At 35.4% G+C, this 18454-nt stretch overlaps 3 protein-coding genes and 2 non-coding genes across 5 annotated transcripts; 2 read left to right on the top strand and 3 right to left on the bottom strand.

Annotated features, from left to right (window-relative positions):
* Positions 1 to 398: 398 nt before the first annotated feature.
* On the top strand, positions 399 to 3019 carry LOC111024206 (uncharacterized). The gene is made up of 2 exons (XM_022301845.2): positions 399 to 528; positions 836 to 3019. The coding sequence occupies exon 2, from the start codon at positions 1000 to 1002 to the stop codon at positions 2779 to 2781; it is 1782 nt and encodes a 593-aa protein (XP_022157537.1). The 5' UTR covers positions 399 to 528; positions 836 to 999; the 3' UTR covers positions 2782 to 3019.
* A 1882-nt stretch (positions 3020 to 4901) lies between these two features.
* Positions 4902 to 4983, bottom strand: TRNAS-AGA (transfer RNA serine (anticodon AGA)). Its single transcript has one exon. It is a non-coding gene; the product is annotated as a tRNA-Ser (tRNA).
* A 1364-nt stretch (positions 4984 to 6347) lies between these two features.
* TRNAS-AGA (transfer RNA serine (anticodon AGA)) lies at positions 6348 to 6429 on the bottom strand. Its single transcript has one exon. It is a non-coding gene; the product is annotated as a tRNA-Ser (tRNA).
* Positions 6430 to 7437: 1008 nt separating this feature from the next.
* LOC111024199 (NAD(P)-binding Rossmann-fold superfamily protein) lies at positions 7438 to 14234 on the top strand. The gene is made up of 12 exons (XM_088118037.1): positions 7438 to 7649; positions 7759 to 7855; positions 8473 to 8537; positions 8722 to 8807; positions 8933 to 9017; positions 9105 to 9175; positions 10218 to 10349; positions 12265 to 12380; positions 12521 to 12644; positions 12728 to 12796; positions 13610 to 13730; positions 13819 to 14234. Exons 1-12 carry the CDS (start codon positions 7553 to 7555, stop codon positions 13956 to 13958), a joined length of 1203 nt encoding a protein of 400 aa, XP_087974163.1. The 5' UTR covers positions 7438 to 7552; the 3' UTR covers positions 13959 to 14234.
* A 3060-nt stretch (positions 14235 to 17294) lies between these two features.
* Positions 17295 to 18416, bottom strand: PSB28 (photosystem II reaction center PSB28 protein). The gene has a single exon (XM_088117636.1). The coding sequence runs from the start codon at positions 17977 to 17979 to the stop codon at positions 17443 to 17445; it is 537 nt and encodes a 178-aa protein (XP_087973762.1). The 5' UTR covers positions 17980 to 18416; the 3' UTR covers positions 17295 to 17442.
* Positions 18417 to 18454: the final 38 nt, after the last annotated feature.

Here is an 18454-nt window from a genome sequence, read left to right as displayed (position 1 = left end):
AATTTAAAAAAACTTTATAATTGATATATTTAATATAAAGTATATCATTTACCTACTTAGTGTGACTGATATGCTTCATGGATATATCAACTACATCAGTAATATATTTCATATTAGGTATATCAATTACATTATTGGATACACTTGATATATCAAAAATAAATCTAATACGAAGTATACTTAGTAATGAGATCAAAATTTGAATAACAAATAAAAAGAAAAATGTGATTTAAAATTTTTTGCCATATTAATAAAACTAAAAAGTAGTAGTTATATTTGCAAACATGTTGGCATTAAAAATGCCTCAAAATTTAATATAAGTAAATTATTAAATTAAATAATTTATAATTTTATAATATCTCATTTTAATTTATATATTAATATTTGATATTATAGTTTGCAAAAGGGAGGCGAAGAAAAACAGCATAAGCCGTAAGGGAAGGGCTCCCTGTCTCCAGTTTCCAGTGTACACCGAATTCTGTCTCTAGATCGTCCCTAGCCTTCAATCGGCTGCTTCCAAAATCCAAGGTTTGTTCACGGCTAAACTTTTGAGCTCGCCTTTTTCTTTCGCGTTTATGAATGTGTTTGGAAGCAGTGTGCATTTTCGTCAGCTAAGTAGCTGTATCATGTCTATTTTGTGTGAACGTGAATGGTCACCTCAAGTAATCTGGTTTAATTATGTATTTGTTTGAGTTTCTCAACTAAAGATGAAACGAGACTTGTTTGTCCCAAAATTGTAACTTATTATTATTAATAAAACTTTTAGAGAATCATGAGATTTGTTTTAGACTTTCAGCTACTCCAATTTAACATTCCAATCTTTTTCCCTTTCTAGAAATATATTTGGCTGAAGAATTCGACAACTTCAGTCCCTATATGGAACGGGTTCTTGTGGAATTCACGGATTTGAAGTTGTGTCTAGTTTTGGGATTTATTTGGTATCCTGATTTTGGATGTTTTGCGGCGAAATTCCATTTCTGAATGTCCGATTGAAGGATTATGGTGAGGGAGCAACGAGTTGAATTGTTTTACACTAGACTTCGTGACTCAGTGACAGCCTCATCATTGTCTCCTCTGCTTATTTTTCCTTCCACTTCTGATGTAGACTCGCTCTGTGCCTTGAAAATCATTTTCCAAGTTCTTGAGTCTGATTCGGTTCGATACGCATGCTATCCCGTGTCTTCTTTTCGAGAAATTCACAAATATGCAGGCCCTAGTTTGTCATCGTCGTCCGCTGACCCGATTTCGATTCTTTTAATTAATTGGGGATGCCATCGAGATCTTAGGAACGTTCTGAATCTAGGTCCAGCTGCTCTAGTGTTTGTAGTCGATAGTCATCGCCCAATTCATCTTCACAATCTGAGTGATCAAAATGATCAAGTGGTTGTGCTTTATACAAGAGATGACGAACTCCAGGCCGATTTGGCTTATGATTTTGATGTCTCTGCTTTGGCCAATGCGAGCGACTTAAACAGCGATGATGAGATTGATGAGGAATCTGAAAGCGATGATGACAATGATAGTGAAAGCGATGAAGATGATAGAAGTGGGTCGAGGAAACAAAGGAGGGTTGATAAAGAGAATGAAGATGATCCTCTTAAGCTTTTTAGAAAACTGAAAAAGGGATACTACCAAATGGGTACCTTCCATGGCAAGCCTTCGGGGTGTTTGATGTATGATCTGTCTCATTCCCTGAGGAAGAACACGAATGAATTGCTATGGTTGGCTTGTGTCTCTTTAACAGATCAGTTTGTTCATGAAAGATTGACGGATGAGAGGTACCAAGCTGGGGTTATGGAGCTTGAACAACACATAAACAGTTCAGTGAACTTGAATGCCGTTACCTCTGTTACTCTTAAAGATGGCACCAAGATCCGAGCCCCTGATTCATCTAGAATTACTTATGACGATGAACCCAGATTAATGCTCTTGCAGGAGTGGAATTTGTTTGATTCAATGCTCTGTTCTTCCTACACTGCAACCAAATTAAAGACATGGAGTGACAATGGGATGAAGAAGCTCAAGTTGCTTCTTGCACGCATGGGGTTTGCACTTGTGGATTGCCAGCAAAAGTTCCAATACATGAATCTCGAAGTGAAACAAAAGATGAAGGATGAATTTGAGCGGTACCTGCCCGAGTACGGCCTAACGGATTTCTACTACAGAAGTTTCTTGAGGTTACATGGCTATAGCTCAAAAGTGTCAGCAGCAGATGTGGTATATGGAGTCACTGCACTGCTCGAGTCCTTTGTCAAAGCGGATGGTTCTAGTGCTTCTAAGCAATTCGGAGTGGCTTATGATGCATTGTCATTGAGCAATCTTGATAAGCTCAAAGCTGGAATGCAGCGGGCAATCAAGGTCCAGAGGTCAATTCTTAGACAGGGGAGCTCTACAATTACAAAGAGTGGTTGTATAAGAAGTGGGAGAAAATTTCGTTGGGTGAAGCTGGAAGATTCTATAGACGCCAAACTGTTGGGGTATCCCCAAGCACTAACAAAGTTTTGCTACTTTATAATGGATGCTTTGCGAGAGAAAGGAGCCAGAATGAAGCCTTTGCTATGTGCTTGCTTATCTCAAGAGCCCAACAAAGTATTGATCGTTGGGGTTTGTGGGAAACCTCGGCTCGGGGCGGCTCGGGGCAATGGATTTGGGAGAGCTTTTCAAAATGCAGCGGAGGAAATCGGCACAGAGTTTTTCCACGAGCTATTTGAATCCTCATGGATTGTTCTTGACGCAGCTGCAGTTAACTCTTTTATGGTTAGATTGACTGAGAAGCTCTAATGTACCACCACAGCCATATACATTATATCAAGTATGTTTTTTCCATTTCTTCTATGGCATATCTGGGAAGATTTCAATAACTTAACTGATGTTCCTTACCAGATCAATGAGATGAAATTATTATGACCCTCACATCTTAACATTAATTGTAGTGATGATGGTTTCTTTAAGATCCCATTGGAATGTTACTTGTTATGTATAAGTATACATTATCTGAAAGTGTTTTCCTTTTCTTTGCTCAGAGCTTTTATGTAACTTTATCTTTCACTTCAGTTCTACTTACTGTATTATTCATAATATCGCTTAATATAAGTCATTTGTACTAACTTCAGATGTTAGATTCATTTATTTTCTAACTTTAATTGGGAATCTGTTAAAATGTTCTTGAAATATTTGTCCCGAGTACATTTTCTGTACCCTTGGAGTTGTGATTCTCTTCATGATCTCATCCTGCACTCAATGCCTTGTGGTTAAATCTTTTTTTTTTCACCCCTGGAAATTGTATCTGCTCAATTTATATTCTCAGGCTTAGCTTCTTTGTCAAGCAGAAAAAGTAGTTGGGTTTTGAATCTTTTGATTGTTGTCTTCTGCTGTTTGGATAATTTTTTCTCTACTTGTCTTTAGTCAAATTCTCTTGGTTTTCCAGCATCTTGGTGTTTAAACTTGAATTCTTTTTGTAACTACAGTCTTGCTATGCTTATCCGTGATTAGAGAGCAGCCCTAGATTAGCGTCTCGGTGTTGTAAACTTTAGGAATTCTTTTTCAAAGCTCTAGATTAGTTTTTGAATGAATTCTTTGATGTATGTTTATGCATTTTGTTTTGCTTGGGCTACTGTAAAGTTTGTTCTCATGACAATATGTCTAAAACTTCTCTAAGAAATCTAATTCACCAGCTTCACACAGTGGATTCTGTGAAAACGCATGCACCTTAGAATGGTTGGGCAAAAATTTGCATACTGATGCATTCATTAGAAATTATTAGAAGTCTTATCATGTTTCACCGCGGATGTATTAGTTAGAAATCATAAATCATAGACAATGCATAAGCCATGAAATGATAACTTGTGTCTTGCAGATGCATTTTGTTTCTTTTTATTTATCCAACGAAAGGTTTTGTTTACTGTTAAATTTCTCGGATCATCCAGGGATCAGGTATCAGGATCTTAAAAAATTGTATTGTTTATTTGGGTAGATGCTACTCATGTATTACATGATAATGGAGATAGAATTAGCTCCATGTTAGTTAATTCATCCAATACGTGAGAGTTGATTAGATATATTGAGACGTTTATGAAGTATTGAAAGCTTATGTCCTTTGGAACTGTACGGTGAGACTCTCCTTTGGCTCCTTTGGAAGTCTTAGATTGTATAGCTCCTTTGGGGAGGGTTCCCTCTCGTTGTTCTTTGCTTTTTTGGACTCTTTTGATTTGGAATCCATCTTCTCTGTTTCCTATAAAAAAAAAGTGTATTGAAAGCAAATTTGTATAAGTTTTGAATTTGTATGACTGGTTAAAGAGATAATCCATCATATATAGAAGGAAAGAAAGTTATAACATTGATAACATCTTATTTTGTGTTGTAATTATATCTTTTGTTTTTTATAAATTTGTTCTTGAATCATGAACCATCGACAAAAAGAGAGCAGGAGAGAGAAGCAAGAGCATAACTTGCGATCTAGTGAGAAAAAAGATAAATAGTTGGCTGACATGCTAAATCTTTTGAGGTTAAGCTACATTTTCAAAAAGGATACTCATCCTTATATTTACCTAGTAACTAAAGATCTTGAATCCAGCTCTTTGCCAAGTGTTGTTGTGTCCCTTTTGCAGGAATTAAAAGCCCTCTTTGAAAGATGAATGGAATACCATCAATAAAGATATTGGTATACTGACAATAGACAATTAAAAATACCATTTCTAAATTCATATATCATCATTCTCGAAATAAATAGTGATGGTAAAATACTTAATTTAAAAATAACAAAATTCAATACATAAATAACAAAATTCAAATCTGTAAATGATTAAGGATAAAATTGAAAAAGGGAAAAAAAACCCACAATTGATCTATTTTCAAAAATGAATTATTAGTAGTAATAGTAAAAGAAATGAAATGAGAAAAAGCGTGAGCGGCAGGATTCGAACCTGCGCGGGCAGAGCCCACATGATTTCTAGTCATGCCCGATAACCACTCCGGCACGCCCACTGGATGTTCAATTCATGAGCCTATTAGTATAATTTTAGACCTGTAATTTTCTAGTCTAAACATTCCGCTTATTCTGATACTCATAAGCTGTATTTTTATTTTAAAGTGAAAAATGTTTTTTTTTTTAAATTAAATTTCTAGAATCCATACTCACACCATTTTTTGTGTGCTCTCTTTTCCCATCAACTTAATTTATCAAGGCATCAATCTCCGTGATGAGTTGTTGAGTCCCAAATGTTGTATTAAAAAAACGTAACAATAATTAAGTCTATTGAATAAATTAATATATGGAACCAACATAATGCACATTTGCACATTAAAATGATCAAACTATTTCATTGATATTGCAATGATTTAGGTCATTGTTTAACTATTGAATTTTCATTATTTATTTATTCGACGAACATCATCAAGTTTCTGACCAGAGCGGAAAGTATGTATGAGGGAAATATAAAAAGGTGGCACTAATTCAGCATATATCGAATTGGACGCCCAGCAATCAGACCAGTTTAAATTTGCAAACTTTTCAACAAGAACAGCCATAAACCCTAACATAAATAAGTCTTTAATATTAAAAAATTATTAAAATTAATTTACAAATTGATGGTGTAATGTCAAAATACTTTACCAACATTAACATAGCTCAGCGATAATTGACATCTACTCATTTCTTCGGAGGTTCAAACTTTCATACCCCCAATTTGTTATTAAAAAAACGTTAAAGTACTTTATTAATTGAATTGAAAAATATTATATATTTTAACTTAATCAAATAAACATCTCGCTCACCTATAATTTATTATTATTTTTTTAAAACCCCAGTCATTTCATATAATTTAGTACATAGTAACTTATCTTCACTTAAAACTGGTGTACTGACAATGGATAACATCATATAAACTATCATTTTTAAGTTCATATAACATCATTCTCTAATTATTTAATAATGATAAAGATTTAATTGAAAATAAGATTCAATAAATAAATAATAAATAATAAAATTAAAATTGGTAAAAGATTAAGGGAAAAAAACTCAAGGGACTAAACAATATAATTAATCTATTTTCTAAAAATAATCATCTTCTATGAATTATCAATAGAAATAGTAAAAGAGGAGAAATTGAAATTACAAAAAAAAACAAAAAAAAAGCGTGAGCTAATGATAAAGATTTAATTGAAAATAAGATTCAATAAATAAATAATACATAATAAAATTAAAATTGGTAAAAGATTAAGGGGAAAAAAACTCAAGGGACTAAACAATATAATTACTATTTTCTAAAAATAATCATCTTCTATGAATTATCAATAGAAATAGTAAAAGAGGAGAAAATTGAAATTACAAAAAAACAAAAAAAAGAAAGCGTGAGCGGCAGGATTCGAATCTGCGCAGGCAAAGCCCGCATGATTTCTAGTCATGCCCAATAACCACTCCGGCACGCCCACTTGATGCTTGTAATTATAGTAATTATGTATTTAATTCTTAATTTTCAATCTTTAACGATATATGCATAAGCTGTATCATCTTTGAAAGTGTCAATGAGACCTAGTTTTAAAAAAAAGGCTTTACTCTTGGATAATTTTTTAGTATAATAACTATTAAAAAAAATGTTAGATTTTTTATTTTTTTTGAACAAAATCAAATAACTTTGACTTTTTTCTACCAGTAAATCAATTAATTTAGAATCAATGTTTTCTCATCTTCCTAATCACATATATATTATAATCAGAATGCATCATAGTACAACTTTCATATATATTACCATCGATTTTTCTATTCTTCTTTTCTTCCTAAGCTTTTCATATCCGTACTAATTATTTATGGTAGAAATATTTAAAAACCAAAATAAACAGCGAGGCCTTTCTACAACTGGGATCTTAGGTGATCACTTTATTTTTCTATGGCTTAAGCCGGTCCTTATCAAGGAGTTCTTCATTTAACTGCAACGCCAAGGATTCTGAAGAGTGAATTTCGACGTCTCTACTCAAGGATACTGTCGGAGTTGTTCTCTTCATCGATGGCTTCCAAGGATTTCTTCAATGGAGTCGAATAAGAGTCGCTTGTACTGCTATTTGTGGTGGTGGGTATATTATCAGTCCAAGATCGCCATTCTTTCATGGGTTTTGGAATGGAACCATTTTTGGACGAGGATAAATGCAAATAATAGAAAATTGAGCCCTTCTTTCGTTTTTTGATTATTTTATTTTTTAATATAATATAACTTAATACGGGTAGATCTATAACTTTCATATAAGCTTCTATTATTAACGAGTGACAATTATGAAAATTTTACTAAAAATGAAGATCGGTGAAATTAGGATCTCCAAATAGAGTTGTAAAATTTTCTCAAAAAAAAAAAAAAGAAAAAAAAAGAAAGAAAAAAGAAAAAAGGGAGTTGTATTTGGACTTAATTTACAGAAGCATGGGCTACATTGAAGCCCACTTGAAAGGGAACCCAAAAATCAAAGCCTGTACGTCAAAGTTCCTCGCTCTGCTCTGTTCTGTTCATACAAGCGCGCTCTCTCTCTATCTCCCTCCGTCATCACTCCGAGCAGATTCCGAGCAAAGATGCAGGCCGTTTCGAGGCGTTTGGCGCAGCACCACAATCTCAACTCTCCCTCATCAATTTCTTCCCTCAAGATCATATATCCACTTTCTCATCACTGTGATCCCTCTCATTTCCTTCCCCTTCTCTTCATTCTCTCATTCCTTCCATTTTTAAGCTCTTTAATTTGATTATTCCTTTTTTTTTTTTTCTCTTTTTCTCTTTTCAGATTATGGAGCTGATCGTCCACGCTATGAATCCACCTTGGCCACCAGGGGAGCTGGGCACCTCGTCCGCAAGGGCACTGGTGGGAGATCGTCCGTCAGGTAACCTAACCGTATCTTTTTCGCATTTGAATTCTCCTATTTGTTCGTTCAGCCAATGTTGTACAATTAATGTTGGATTTGTGTGCTTTGGAACTGTGACCGAATTTAGGATGTGAAATGAATAGAGTTCAGGTTAAAAATTTTATTATCTTTCCAAACAGTTTTTAGAATTAAAAACAACAAAAAACAGTTTTAAAAGATTACTCTGCAAAATATGTTTTAAAAGATGAACCTAAACAGCTTCTAAGATTCTAATATATAATGTCTACTTGACAGTCTGTACTGTGTTTTATCATTGAAAGTCTCCCCTTAACTGAAATATTTTTCCTTTTACTTCTTCTATTGCCATTGATTGCTCGATCCATATGCAGATAACGATAAACATTTGTTAGATATAGTTTTTGTATTGAGTAATTTAAATAAATCATGGTGTACCCCTACGAAAATTTCTTACCTCATGCCAGCTTGTATGAGATAATGTAACTTCAGTCTGAATTGGTTTCTCTGTTCCTGTCAGATAATCTGAGTATAGGCTGATCTGTTTTCCTTTAAAATGTCTCTTAGTTTTTTGTTTTTAAGGTCTCTTAGTTTTTTGTTTTGACTGTCTCATTTTGCAGTGGGATTGTGGCTACTGTCTTTGGTGCTACTGGGTTCCTTGGTCGTTATGTTGTACAACAACTAGGTAATAGATGAGCATAAATGATGATTCACTTTGTTTTTCCCCCCCTAGATATTCAATTTATTATGCGGCTGAATGCCTTGTATTTATAAATGGTTCTGGTTGTGGATTTGGCAGCATTGGCTCTATTATTGATTATGTATCAATTTTCTGCCATACATGATTTTGGAAATGAATTTTGTTTCAGCTAAAATGGGATCCCAGGTGTTAGTCCCTTTTCGAGGTTCTGAAGATTCACCTCGTCATCTTAAATTAATGGGAGATCTGGGACAGGTAGAGCAGCATATGATGTTGTAATACAATGGATGATAGCACTATTTATTCTTTCCATGTGCTGCTGAATGCCTACTTTTCCAACTCCCCATTACATTGATCATCTCAACTTCTTTTTCTCCCAGATAGTACCAATGAAATACAACCCAAGAGATGAAAGTTCAATAAAAGCTGTAATGGCAAAGTCTAATGTGGTCCTCAATCTTATTGGTATGGGCTTCCTGTTTTCTTCCTTCTTATAAAGAGTTTGAATTTTTTTAGCCTTTTGAGATTGGAAATTGCCATCTTTGTTGACAGGAAGAGAGTATGAAACAAGAAATTACAGCTTTGAGGAAGTGAATCATTCCATGGCAGAACAACTTGCCACGGTATAATTTTTCACTTCAATGCTGTTAAAATACAAATAAATAATTAAATTTATCGCAACCTATTAACTTAAGTTTTTGAGTTTATTGATGATTTAACATGATAAGAAGTCCTATATTTGATATAATGTCGTTTCCTTTCCATTTAATATTGACTAGCACTTGTTGGGCCTTGTGTAATTACATGATAAGAAACAATTTCAAAATTTTGATTGATGAAAGTGAAATTAAAAAAAAAAATATATATTCCGAATAATAGGATAGTGAAAATTTTCATTGATCAAGTTAAAATGTTTTCTTGTACTTGGTGTTCTCTTCACAGTGTTTTTTTGTAATTACGGTTTAATACATATTATTGACAATTTGGAGTCTTATTAGTAGTCTCCCTGGCTAAATCGGGGATATTTCATCTCCTTTTTATATTCCTTCTCTTTTGATTAATGAATTCTTTTGTTTCCTATCAAGAGAGTGGGGAGAGAAATGAGCATCTTTTAGGAGTCTTTCATTGTTTCTATAATAAATTAAAATAAAATAAAAATTTTTTAGTGTACTTGTGTTGAGGTGCTTTTTAATCACTGGTCTATCTTTGTTTTCCCCTTGAAGATACTGCTGCAGTTAACATCCCATATTCATATCAGTAGAATAATTCCTAGATGCTGAATATTAATTAATAAAGACAATAATCAATATAGACACAGAAATGTGTAGAGAAGCTGCATATATTAAGTTGAAGTATAATATTTTGGAAGTATGTTGTGTATGTAGCATATCACTCAGGTATGATGCAACTTCTTAATATTTTTCTTTGTTTCTCATTGACATATAAACTTTCTTCTTTATGTAGGCAAAGGAAAACTTTTGATGATCATATTGAACTGAATTACAAATGTGCTTTCAGTATCTTTCTATTTTAAGCTAGAAAATAGGAAACAAAGAAGAAATAACCTCCTAAATTTTAATTCGTGTCTTTAAAGTAGTTCTCTACCCTCTTCTCTTTTTGAGTCTGATGTAGATTAGGTCTTTGCCCTCCTTTTCAATATTGTAGATTGCCAAAGAACATGGCGGCATCTTGAGATTTATTCAAGTTTCCTGCCTGGGAGCATCTTCATCATCTCCTTCCAGATTTCTGAGAGCCAAAGCTGCTGCTGAGGAATCTGTTTTAAGAGCATTCCCAGAGGTAATTTGTTATCATTTGTTTCCTTATTTTGAGTTGATAATGCTACAAGAAGTTGCGTAGTAAAAAATATAGTTTTTCTAATGGTAGTCTCATACCATTAGAGAATCCTACAAATTTTGATTTTTCTAACTATTCATTTATCTTTTATTTTTATGGGAGCAGTATTTCGTTTATGAAGGCTGAGGTGAAACTGTGTTTAACGCTTTAAGCAAAATCATGAGCGGAAAAATAAGTTAAATGTCTGACATTGCATATTAGCTTTAAAGATTGCATGGATAGAAAACATGCTAAGTTCAGATCCTTGACACAAATTTGCTACCTACAAGGAATTGGATGAAGTCCACCCAATCATAGAATTGCCCAAAGAAAAGATGGACTTCCGGTAATCTATCAAAATTTAGCAGTTCCAATGCTAAATGAAGATGCTCTCTAGGGAGTTCCTCCAACACTAAATGAAGCTGCTCTCTTGGAATGGAAGGGGTTTGGATTTCTGGAAGAAAGGAGCCCTACCCATCACTTCCTCACCATCACATTTCCACTTTTGACCCATTGCCAACGTCGGCATATTAGATTTGTCTCATCTTCTAGTGTCACAACTTCAGATTTGCCTCGCTGATTGAACCTTGAGTCATCAAGCCTTTCTGACTCGGCCTAATTCGGTTGTCCTATGCGACTAGTGCGGCCGAAAGGCGAATCTCTCCTTGTAGTTTGGCGACCTAAGGGGCGGACACCTTTTTTTGTTATCTAAAGGTGAAGACTTTGATGTGGGTGAACACTCGGCTCAATGGGTGAACATGATGGCTCGGGCTTCGTGCATGTTCCAACCTTATCGTCAGCGTCTCCAGATCTGCCTCATCTCGATTTACACTTCAAATTTGTCTCATCGTCAACGTTTTCCACCCAGATCTTTCTCATCTTGTGTCTCCACTTCAGATCTGTCTCATCCTTGGTGTCTCTACTTCAGATCTACTTCACCATTGGCGTCTTCACTCCATATATCTCACTGGCAGCAACTCCACTCCATACTTCATATTCAGATCTGTCTCCAATTGATTACTCTTTTGTTCACAAATCTTCAAACATTGCATCCCGAAGACCCACCTTGAATCAAATCGAAAATTTTGTGCGTTGGGTTGGGTTGGTGTCAGTTAAGCATTCGGTTCATTCGGGTAAGTGAACCAATCAACCCGAAATTTCGGGGTCCATATATCCCTATTAAGACTCTCACATATATTTGGACTGGGGGTGTGTATAACCTGTGCAAGCATCTTGTTAAATGGGAATGGTTTTCTCAACCTATTCTCTATGTTAAATGAGTTGGATCCTAATGGCTGCCTGCCTGACGTGAACAAAAAGATAAAAGGGGAATAAGCTGTGGAACTTGGAAGGAGATTGCAAAAGTCCCTTCCTCAAATAGGAGATTGGAGAATTTCTAGAGGAGTTCAGAGTGCTTAGGGGAGGTTTGGGCTATGACTAGGTTCAGTCTCTTATTCTCAACGACTTAGAGCTCATTATTCTTAAAAGAAAAAAAAATGAAAACTTGAGATCTTTTTTGTTTTTTTGGTTAGGATCCATTGTACAGGCTCATTTTATAGTTGGCTCTTCTTTTCCTTTCTTATTCCTCGTATTGTTTTTGTGTTGGCGTTCTTTTATTTGTCTTAGTGGAAGCTTGGTTTCTCATAAAAGAAAACCTTATTTTTTACCCACACATACGCACATCTTTATATTATCTACTGAATAGTGAAGGTGATGGTTCTCATGTAAGCCCATGCAGAACTTGTTAATCCAGCAAATAACACACGAATATTTCTTCAAGCAAATGTTAGAGATTTTTAATATAATTTTAATTACAAACTTTTTTCATTTATTAAGTGTTTATTGTAAGAGTTAATGTTTCTAAAATGTTCTTTTACAGGCAACAGTTCTGAGACCTGCAGCTATGATTGGTACAGAGGACCGTATTATGAATAACTGGGCACATTTTGCTAAAAAATATGGCTTTATTCCCCTCTTTGGAGATGGATCTACAAAGTATGTAAATCATATATTTGTTGAGTCTGTATTTCATATTATCAAAAACACATATTGTTGGCATTGAGTAGTTATAATTTTGTCGGAGTCCTGAACTTTTTTTCTGACAATTATCCTAACAACCACCACTTTCATTGCAGAATCCAACCTGTGTATGTTGTTGATGTTGCTGCTGGAATTGTCGCAGCCTTGAGAGATGATGGTACCAGCATAGGAAAAGTTTATGAATTAGGTGGTCCAGAGATCTTCACGGTGCATGAATTGGTAAGTTACTTTTTACAAATATCCTTTTCCCCCCAGAAAAAATAAAAAAAGAAATTCTTTACACATTTTTAAGTTTTATGCAGGCAGAGATTATGTATGACATGATCCGTGAATGGCCTCGCTACGTGAAAGTCCCTTTCCCTATTGCAAAGGTAAATAAGTAAAAGTTGTCAATAATGTGCAACATTGTATCCATGTTTTCACTTGTGTTCTTTGTATATTCCTCGCTATATTCCTTCTTCGTTAAAATCAGATTTATATTTCGTCATGGCTCAAATGTTAAAGATAAAGTTTTCTAATTCTTTTTGCAAACTTGAGGATAGAAAATTCTTACAGAACCAAACTCCTTTGATTTGTCAACCGCTCAATCAATTACTTGTGTCGAACGATAAAGAAAAGATAACTCTATTTTCCTTTTTTTCCTACTATTATGCCCAGTTGTAGAGGCCTCCCCCAACTCCTTGGTGGTACAGAATTTTTGTTTGTATTTTTCATTTGTTCCGACAGAATTATGTTATTTATCCTGGAAAGAAAAGAAATATATCCACAGCTATACCTATTTGAAGACTTTCTTCAGTGAGTATCGCTGTTATACTTGAATCAAGAATGAAGTTTCTCTTGAAATCAACTCTGACATCCAATTTGGATAGAAGATTCTTCCTCTTTCATAGTTCTGAAAATTGATCCTTCATTGCATGGAGGGTCCTAGGTTCTGCATGACTGTGCTCGAGGTTTTGATGGTGGTCCTATACGTTTATGTCATGGGTCAAAATGGTTGCTAGCTATTTATCTAATATAAAGAAGAAAAGAAATGGTAATGCATATTTCAAGAATGAAACTGCATTCTGCTGGTAACATAATTTTCCTGAAGAAGTTGCTTTTTCTTATACTTTCAGACCCCATCCCATTGATGTATATATTATAAACTTGTTAATTGAGAATTAAATGCTGCTGTTTGGTGTCAGGCAATTGCTTCGCCCCGAGAAATATTACTTAACAAAGTCCCATTTCCATTACCAACGCCAGAAATTTTCAATCTGGATCAGATCCAAGCTCTAACACAAGATACAGTTGTTTCTGAAAATGGTAAGCACCTCATTCTTTTCCTCTGCCAATTATAAAGTCAAGTTGTTTCCTAATACAATACCCTCTGATCTTGCGATTGGATTTGCAGCTTTGACTTTTGACAATCTTGGAATTGCACCACATAAGTTGAGGGGATATCCTGTCGAGTATCTTATATCGTACCGTAAAGGTGGCCCGCAATTTGGTTCCACAGTCAGTGAGAGAGTCTCTCCTGATTCTTTTCCATAGGCTTTTGAATATTTTTTGGAGCAACTGATATTTTGTATTCACCCTAGTTGAAAGGCTTTGACAACGCCCTGTTTATGTCTCCATTTGATTAAATAAAATGGAGAAAGTTTCAAGTTCAACCCTCGTGTATCCTTATCTTCTTCATTCATGGCTTAGAATGCAGTCCATTTGGTGTTGTAATTAATAAAGGCTGGGATGCTTGGTTACAGCATATTATGATCATAAGATGTGCTTTTCCAGGAAAAGGAAAAATGACAAAATTGGAGTTTTTTTTTTTTTGGCCAAGTTTGTGGGATATTTATTGGATGTTGGAAATACTACTTGAAATTGTTTGAGATGGTATCTCAAGTCAATGGTAAAAGATGTGTAATAAGCTAAGCTAAATGAAGGGTAGATGATTGGCTTATAATCACAAATTGAGGCAAATTCATTTTTTTTATATAGGTAGAAGCTAATTTTATTGATGATATGAAATTTAAAAAAGGACAAACCTATCCAAATAAGTTACAAACAAATTCTCCAATTGGATATACGAGAATTCAAGTTGTAATTGTTAAAAGGATTACATTTTTATAGCATGTGGTGGCAAAAAATAAATAGATTCTAAGACTTGTTGAGAAGAGTTTTCTTTGTCGTTGAAAGAGTATAACATTTTTCTCTTTCCAAATTGTCCAAATGAAGGCTCTGTTGATGTGTAGTCGGCAAAGCTTTGCCTTTTTTGCTTGAAGGGATGATGGAGTAAGGAGAATCAAAGCCAACCAATCTTGCAGATTATTGAGTAGAACCACTGTCCAACCAAAGAGGATAAAAACTGCTTCCAAATCATAGGTGTAGGGGCATTACATAAAAATGTGTGATTGTGATTCAGATTTTGATTTGCACAAGTAGCACCAAAAAGGGGATATAGACCACCATTAAATTAGTTGGTCATGTTTCACAAAATAGGCACATGTGGTTCATGTTATGTGTACTAATCTTGTAAAAGGGCATGGATGGGATTGAGTGTGAAGGGTGTAAGCTGAGTGCTTTTTAAAGCTGAAAAGTGGACTAAGGAAACCCATTGCACAAGGAAGGAAGCAGAGAGAAGAGAGCAACTTTGAGTTGAAACTAGGAAGGAAGAAACATCAAACACAACATTGAAGAAGTGATGGAAGCAGGCGGTGGGGCGTTCGAGCGGGCAAGGTCGGGAGGTATAAACGACAGAGGAGCTTCAATGTCAGTGAGGCATGGATGTGCAGAAGGCAAATTGCACAACTGTTGCTGCATAAACATTTATGTAAACAGCAACATTCAGGGAGTGAGCAACTCAATATTGAAGAATGGGAGTGAGGTCAAAATGGGAAGCCCAGGAGTTTGGTTCTTCTTTGATCAAAATCCACATCAAAATCCCAACCAATGGCAATGGTTATGGCTGTTGGTTGGTGCTGTGTTGCTGCTCATACTCATTGTTGTTGTGCTGTTGGCGACACCTAAGTTGGGAATGTTTCATTCTTAGACTCTCCTTTTGGTTTCAACCTAATGCCAATGCTTCATATCATCTCCCTCCTTCAACACTTTCTTTGTCTTATTATATCCTTTTAGATCAGTTTCATAGTCACAATTAGTTGTTCAATTGGATACCAAACATAGTTGGTTAAGTTATAAATCTACCTCTCATACTTGCATTTTTTTCAATTTAATCTAGGTTCTTTTTCTGTTTTATCATCAATTTAAGAAATTCAAGTAGAAATTGAATGTAGTAGGTTAAATCATAATTCTTATTTCTTACTTTTACTCCAATTAAATTGAAATTGAAAGACATAGAAGTTGATACATTCTTACTTTCACCTTTCCACATATAAAATCATAGGACATACTTCTACGGTACTACGCTAGATTTTTTTTTTCAGTTTTGTTGATTCTCATGATATAATCACATGATATGATGTCAATGTTTTGGTGATGTCATCATTCAATTTTAGAAATGACGAATGATAAACACTAGAGATGTTCTATAAATTAGATACAAGCACGTTGCCAACCTAAATATGGCTGGATTGGTTAAGGTTTATATCATCAACCAAAAAGTTAGAAGTTATAAATATCTCCAACTCCTATTGAAATCAAAACAAAACAAAAAGAAATTAAAAAAAAAACCACAAACACGACCTTAGCTAACATATTCATATTTCTTATGATATTTTAGGTTTAGCTTTGATTTTCCAATAAAATTCCTTATTTCTTCTTAATATTCTCTACAAACTTAACCTAATATTTGTTTCCAACATCTTTTAAAACCTTAATAAATTATATTTTACTTTCCATTTTGTGAATTGTCATTGTTACTCAAATATTTTCTTAATAATTTATGAATTCACAATCTTTCAATTTGAATGTATGTCGTTAAGACATACTCAAGTTAACTTCTTATTACTATGTTTTCAAAAGTTAAACAAGAAATAAAATCAAAATCAAACTCAAGATCGAGGGACATCTACAAGGATAACTGGCTTGTGGTAACAAAGTGTTCATAGCTACATTGTTTTTTGATCCTTCAATGCTGGCTCTTCCTATCATTGTAAAGCAAAATTCACAAGTGTTGGATTGTTCACTCATCAATAGAGAACTTGAGTTAGACTTAGATCATCATGAGACAGTCTTTGAACGGAAGTTGCACCCAGAGCCATATAGTCGAGGGCACGCCTACCTGAGCATCACGCATAGCTCCCCTTGCAACTCCCACACCACATATGGGTCCGTTGCCGCAGGCGAGGGCACACGATAGCCTCCTATGTGCCTCTAAATCAAAATCCAGGCTAGAAGCGACACATGCACCCATCGTAACCTCACGACTCCCAAAGACTCGTGTCGTTGGTGAAACCCTCGTGAAAGATGAGTCCCAAAGACACCCTGTAACATAATTCCCACGAGGAATAGGTAGAATCATTCTCAAACGACTTAAATGAGCGATAGGTTTTAGTTCTCGACTTTTTTTTGATATGCCATGTGGTGTGATAGTTACATTACGATCGTACAAACTAATGTGGTAAAATATACTAATTTGATAATATTTTTATGATGGTTGGACTTCCACTCTTCCTCCCTATTCTTCTTCCTCTGATTGTCGACACCCTTTTTGGCGGTCGTCGCCTCCTTTTCCTTTGATCGCCATTTTATCTTCTTCGCCGGTGGTCGTCTATTTGGTTTACTCCATTAACAACCATATTTAAATTTAGTGCTAAATAAAAGAAATATGGCAAAAAATAAATAAATACATTTTCAAGTAGGTAAAAAATAGTTCAACGGGCTAAAATGGTGATTCTAGGTGCAGAAGTGGCTAAGAATACGAGTTCCATGGAAAAGCAACAAAGGAATTAGTCATCGCATTCGTTAATCTTAATATAAAAAATTGAGGAATAAAATTGCGACGCATCAACAGAGCATTGATCGGGACTCATTGAGGCAAACGCAACAAACAAAATTGGGGAATGTAGAGATTAGGGATTCATTTCTTGACGAACTGCAGGCCATTGGCGTTGGAGTAGCGCTCCATGAATCTCATGAACCTGTCCCACTCCCTGGGGGTGCGCATCACGTACTTGGCCTCGATTCCGGCGGGCTTCCCGTTGACGAACTTGGCGTTCACATCCACCGACTGAATCACCCCTTCCTCGTCGATCATGTAGAAGCCCGTGATGTCCCCAACCTCCGCCGAGGAGTCGAACACCGACGGCTGCTCGAACCTGAATATGGCCATCCCGTTGCTCCCGTCCCGGGATTTGGTCAGCCTCACGTCGGGCACCGTCTGCTCGTCGGTGCCCTGGATGAACTGAATCTTCGGCTGCACCATCGCGATGCAGAATCTGCGCCGCCTCAGCGTCTGGCATCTGGACGCACTCCCGAGAGTGAGTTTGAGAGTGAGAGAGCGGCCGTGGAACGTGGAGAGGGAGCTCCGGTGGAGGGTTAATTTGGTGGGCGGAAGGAGATGCAGATGCGAAGAAGCAGTGGAGGTGGTGGACGCCAGAGAATGCAGAGTCGCCATTGATGGTTGAATATGCAGAGCAGATCGAGGCGAGAGAGAGAGATAAAAGGAAGAGATAATTTGAAGTTGAATGGTGTGTGGCGTGGAGATGGTGGATGCGTGTAACCACCTCACCCATTCACTTTCCTTTCACACAAATTCTTTTCTTTCCAAATTATCTTTCAAAACTATCTACATAAGCTTTTAATAAATAACTATTTTTCTCCCTCCTTTCTAGTTTTTTTCCAAAATATAAATAAGACCATTATTTTATCAGTCAAAATTTTAAACTACAAACAATCAATTATTATATGGCTTAGGTATTCTTAAATAGAACTTACAATCATTTCATTTGTATTCCTAAATTTCCTATTTTAATTCAAAAGACCCTTATCCTTACCTCTATTACCATCAAATGATTGATGACTAAGAACTGATCATGTCCTTAACATCCAAGTGCAATAATAACCTTATAGTTCAAATGCGATTCCTAAAA

This window comes from Momordica charantia (genome assembly GCF_013281855.1).
Source record: "Momordica charantia cultivar OHB3-1 chromosome 9 unlocalized genomic scaffold, Mcharantia_2.0 BLBB01000009.1, whole genome shotgun sequence".
NCBI classification, from domain to species: Eukaryota; Viridiplantae; Streptophyta; class Magnoliopsida; order Cucurbitales; family Cucurbitaceae; genus Momordica; species Momordica charantia.
This window is presented reverse-complemented; position numbering and strand designations above follow the sequence as displayed.